Genomic DNA, 5122 nt, shown 5'->3' on the forward strand with positions numbered 1-5122 from the left:
AAAAAAAAAAAAAAAAAAAACCTTGATCATTTCTATGAACCTGCCAGCCAGAAAACCTCTATCAAATAATGAATTATATTCAGAAACAGATCTGACAATAGTAAAAGCACCCTGCTCAGTGCCTCGCACACAGATGACACTGGAGAATCTTAAGTCTCCTCCACACTCTTTCAGAACTTAAATTTGAACTATCTGTCCCGGAAGGAGGCAGCTTGCCCAAGGTCCTGGTGAAATGGGTGACAGGGTTCTTTCCATACAAGGTTAGACCTTACTCCCAGATACTCCCTCCTGTGCCGTGGTGACCATCCCATTTAATGACATGTGCCAACATCTGTAACTGTGCTCCAATTTTAATACTGTTTCATGTTTATCTGTAGCTTCTGTTCAAATAACATTTGATATAAATCTAAAATCCTTCTGAAGCTGGGCATTTTTTTTTTATCTAAACTTCCTTCAATACAACTTCAGTATGAATAGAAAATTAGGTTTGGAAATAACTCCTACTAAAGCATTAAGGCTACCCTGAAAGCAAGTAATGAGAAATCAATTCAAAGCTTCACAAAGGACAAATGAATTCCACCAGAACAGTTATTAACACCAACTGAGATTCAAAGAGAATGCGTGATAGGAGTGCCAGAACTAGAAACGGGCTTGTTCCTCATGGTTGAAATGCTATGTAACAACCATTTTTTAGAAACATAAAGTGGGCTTCAAATGGCTCTCAGAGGAGGTATTTCTAATGTTCTACAATGGTTTGTTCTGGGATCAGTACTTTTCACCAAGGAATTGGGCAATTACCATGAAAAGTAACAAACCAAGCACTACAGGTATTCTCTCCCACACAGATTTCTAAAGAGTCAAATTTAGTATTTTAAGATTATATTATAAAAGGTTCTTTTTACTACAAAATGGTTCATTCTTCTATGACAACTTTATTTTATACTTTTTTTGAGTCAATATTCACTCTGTTGAGATATCTACTATTTGAAATTTTAAGATTCTAAGTATACAAATTCAAGGATAAATTCTGAAAAGATAAAGCCTAAACCTACAAGCAATCATATTTGGGAAGGGGAAATTAACAACCAGCTTCAGAGGTGGGTGAAAGGATTTAGTATCATGCATCACTTGGACACACCGAGTTATCCTTAAGAAGCATTTTTAAGATGTACATACAGGTGAAGGGCCAGCCGGAGAGCTCAGCAGATTAAAGCACCTGCTTAGGCAGATGCAGGGACCGGTTCAATCCCAGCATGCTGTGCTGGCCCCAGGGCGCACCAAGATGGGGATTAAGACTGGGCATGGTGGCACAAACCTGTAATCCCAGCACTTGGGAGGTTGAAAACAGGGAGGATCACTACGAGTCTGATCTGTGTAGTGAGACCCTGTAGACCCGGTACTAAATACATTTAAAGAAAGAAAGAAAGAAAAGAAAAGATGCACGGGTGATCTAAAATTTTTAAAGAAAAGTAAAAACTACAGGCTTTATTTTTTATTTTATTGTCTTTTAGGGAAGGGTCTACAGGGTGTTCAGGGTCTCCGTACTAGATCGACTCTGGTGATCCGCCTGTTCACAGTCTCCCAAGAGCTGGGATTACAGGCCTGCCTGCCACCACACCCAATCTCAATTGGCATCTCAGTGCGCCCCAGGGGCAGGGCCAAAGGACTTTTTGTTTTGTTTTGTTTTGTTTTGTTTGTAACAGGCTTTAATTTTAAAAGCCCTTTGCTGTTCATTTTACACAAAGCCCTAGAAAATATCAAAGGGAATGTATACATTTCTAGTTATGTATCCTGAATAGCTACTCTACACATATTACTTTTTGTATGTAGAGTACATTACTTTCAAACATACACACATCTTCAGATATGCATTTATACCAACATGCCTTTTAAAATGCCTTTAGAAGCCCATAAATGAAAACAGATGACTGAAATAACCATGATGAGATTCACTTCATTTTCTGGACCAGATAGATTCACTATTATTTGTATATAGCACAATCGAGCACTGTGTTGAGCAAAGAAGCTTTTTCAGAGCATAGCTGTGAATTCACTTGTTCCAAACCAAAAATGGAATAGGAGAAATCCACATATTTCAGGACATAGTAAGGGTGTATGCCTGGTGGCATGATCTATTTTTAGGAGTTATATTGGGAAACTTCCTTTTTGAATCATGTAGAGGAAAAAAAGTAAGAGAAGAGTAACTACATGATTCATGTCACTCTTGAAATAGCTCTGCCCGATATGAACGAGGTAATGTCTTCCCAAGACCCTTTGACTCTCACTATCCTCAAAGGCTTGTTTCTACACTTACATACATAACTAAAGGGGTTTCTGGAAATTTTTCATGGATTATTTCAATACATTTCTTTTTTTATTTCAATAAATTTCAAGTCTGAAAAACAAAATTTAAATAGCTTTGGACATAAGCAAAAAACATTAAGGCACCAACAGAGCTCCATAATAAATTAAGCTAGCACTAGGAATTGGAGCACAGTGCACAGCTAAATCTGGATGTGATGCTCATAAAAGCTAATATAACAATTATGCCACCCATCAAAGTGACAGCCATTGATTTAAAAAAAGGTCATACTATGTAGTCTAGGCTGGCCTCCAACTCACTGTGTAGCTCAAGCTGGCCTCAAATTCATAGCAATGCTCCTGCCTCGGCCTCCTGAGCCCTGAGATTACAGGTGTGGACCACCATGACTGCCATATGGTACAACTGTTATTAATCTTCGTTTTAAATATTTTAAGAATGTTCTTTACCTCAGACCTACTTTATAAGAAAAACAGAAATTCCAATGCAAAAGGAGCTCCCTAGTTGTTTTTCTGTTTTGTTTTGTTTTTTAATTTGGTATAGGGTCTCACTATGCAGCTTGGACTTTGAGTGATCCTCCTGTCTCAGTCTCCCCAGTGCTGGAATTACAGGCATGCACCACCATGCCTGGTTTTGGTAGCCTGGGCACGGTGCGCCCCAAGATTCCAGGGTCAGCACAGCAGGTGATACCAGAGATTGAACTCAGGTCCTTGCATTTGCCAGGTAGAAGCTTAGACCACCAAGCTATCTCCCTAGTGCAGGAGCTCCATACTTGTTAGTTCTCTTTGCAGCCCTCTCTACTATGCTCTAGGAAGACAAAGTTATAAACAACCTTTCAAATAGCAAAAACAATCACAGAGTTAAGGATAATTGCTCTTACTTTATAATTACATTTAGAAAATTTGTTATTCCCAGAAAAGTAGGTTAAAGTGAAATACACTACAACTGTATTCAGCCTTCTACAAATCCCATTCTTGTCTTTGAGGCTCCAGGTTTCAGAGGTCTTGTGTTTGGCCCACTTAAGACCAAGGACTGAGAGTTCTTCATTGTCCCATGTTCATTCACACTGGAAGGATTTTGCTCCATCCTACAACAGTTCCAAAACAGACTGAGATGCCACATGTAATTTACTAACACTGAAAGTTTTGTAGAATATTTATACAAGTTAAATCTGTCCAGAAAACAACAGGATTTTAATAAAATGTTTTCTTTATATACAGTCTGAGTGAATAGTAGTAAGAAGATCACATTGAAAACAGCCTATGCTTTCAACTTCAACAGACCCCAAACTACAACCATCTTACCTTTTCAAGTCCACGGTAGTGACACTAAACACAACTCCTTTGAGCCAAAGAATCATGAAGAGCCTCTGGGAGAAGGGGCAGTTTCCGATGCTTTCCCCATCACTGCCAGCCTGTAAAACAAAATTAAACATTAAAAACAAGGTCAAAGTGATAGCATTCCAAATTACAGCAGTTTCCACAAATTTTAATGAAGAGGAAAGGATTAGGAGCTTAGCACTTAGGAGGCTGAGTAAGGAGGATCACTGTGAGTTCGAGGTCAGCCTGTGCTACACAGTGATTCCAGGCTATCCTGAATTAATAGTGAGACCCTGTCTCCAAAGGAAAAAGTAAAAACTGAAACACTACAGAAAGTCAGAAATACTATACCACTGACCCAGTCAATAATTTGTTACTTATGTTATATTATTTTCTATGTTTACATAATTTTTTTCTTTTACAAATGTAATTAAAACTGAGGCCATAGCTAAGTATTATAGCACACATATCATCATATAGAAAAACAAGATAGAAATGTGATAATATTATAGATCCCCTTTTCACAAATTATATCTATTTTCCTCCAATTTAATGTAATCAACCTTCTGGAGGTTATAATATCCCTGGACAGAATGGCATTAGAAAAGGCCAAGGAAGAAAAAGAGTCCTTAACCAGTAACAGGGGCCCCTTCTCTCCCCTTCCCTACATTCTCTGCTGGTATGGGGTCAGGAGGTCTTGTTAAAAGACTTCGCACTTCTGCTGAGGTATCGGTGAGATTACACGGGGAAGTGGAACTCTGATCCCTTCCCAGCAGTAATGAGGAGCCTCTGCACCTTGCTATCAATGGAGACCTAGTGGGGAACCTGGACCTCTGCTGTGCTCTCTCCTCTTTTTTTCCTCCCCATCAGAGATGTTTAAACAAAGGGTTAAACAAAATGCAGATCTTACATTCAAAAATATACAGGTTTTAACTGAAAATGCCAAGTACAACCAATAAATAAAATGGCAAGAACACTAATAAATGACAACATGAAGATTGAAGAGATGTAAGAATTATCTGACAGTATTTAAAGTAGTTATGATAAAACTGCTTCCATGAACATATCAACAGCTGGAAACAAATGGAACAAAAATACTCAGTAGGGAAACAAGTATATAAAGAAAAACCAGATGAAAACTTTACAACTAAAAAATGTAAGAGGTGAATTACACGGTTCTATGGCTTGGTTCTGCTACGGTTTTGTTACTGAATGCCCCCAAATGTCCATGTACTAAAGGTGCCATGAACCCTCCAGAGACTAGGCCCGACGGGAGCCTCGTGGACCACAGAGGGGACGCCTCCACTGCAACTGCGAAACCCCACCACCCCAGTGCTTTCCTGGCCCTTTCTTTGTTCTGCCACATGCTGCCAGCCAAAGTCAACCAGTACACCAACCAAAGGACCAAGGCAACTAGAACCGCCAAAACTGATACTAAAATCAACCTTTTCTCTTTATAATTATCTTAAGTATTTTGTGACAG

General features: G+C 38.9%; 1 protein-coding gene across 1 annotated transcript in view; it reads right to left on the reverse strand.

Annotated features, from left to right (window-relative positions):
- Clic4 (chloride intracellular channel 4) overlaps positions 1 to 5122 on the reverse strand; it is a 68100-nt gene that overhangs the window by 38175 nt on the left and 24803 nt on the right. The window contains exon 2 of the mRNA XM_004637594.3: positions 3625 to 3734. Coding sequence (XP_004637651.1) covers positions 3625 to 3734 — 110 coding nt within the window. The remainder of the gene's footprint in view (positions 1 to 3624; positions 3735 to 5122) is intronic.

The sequence above is a fragment of the Octodon degus genome, unplaced genomic scaffold (assembly GCF_000260255.1).
Source record: "Octodon degus isolate 3935 unplaced genomic scaffold, OctDeg1.0 scaffold00092, whole genome shotgun sequence".
NCBI lineage: Eukaryota > Metazoa > Chordata > Mammalia > Rodentia > Octodontidae > Octodon > Octodon degus.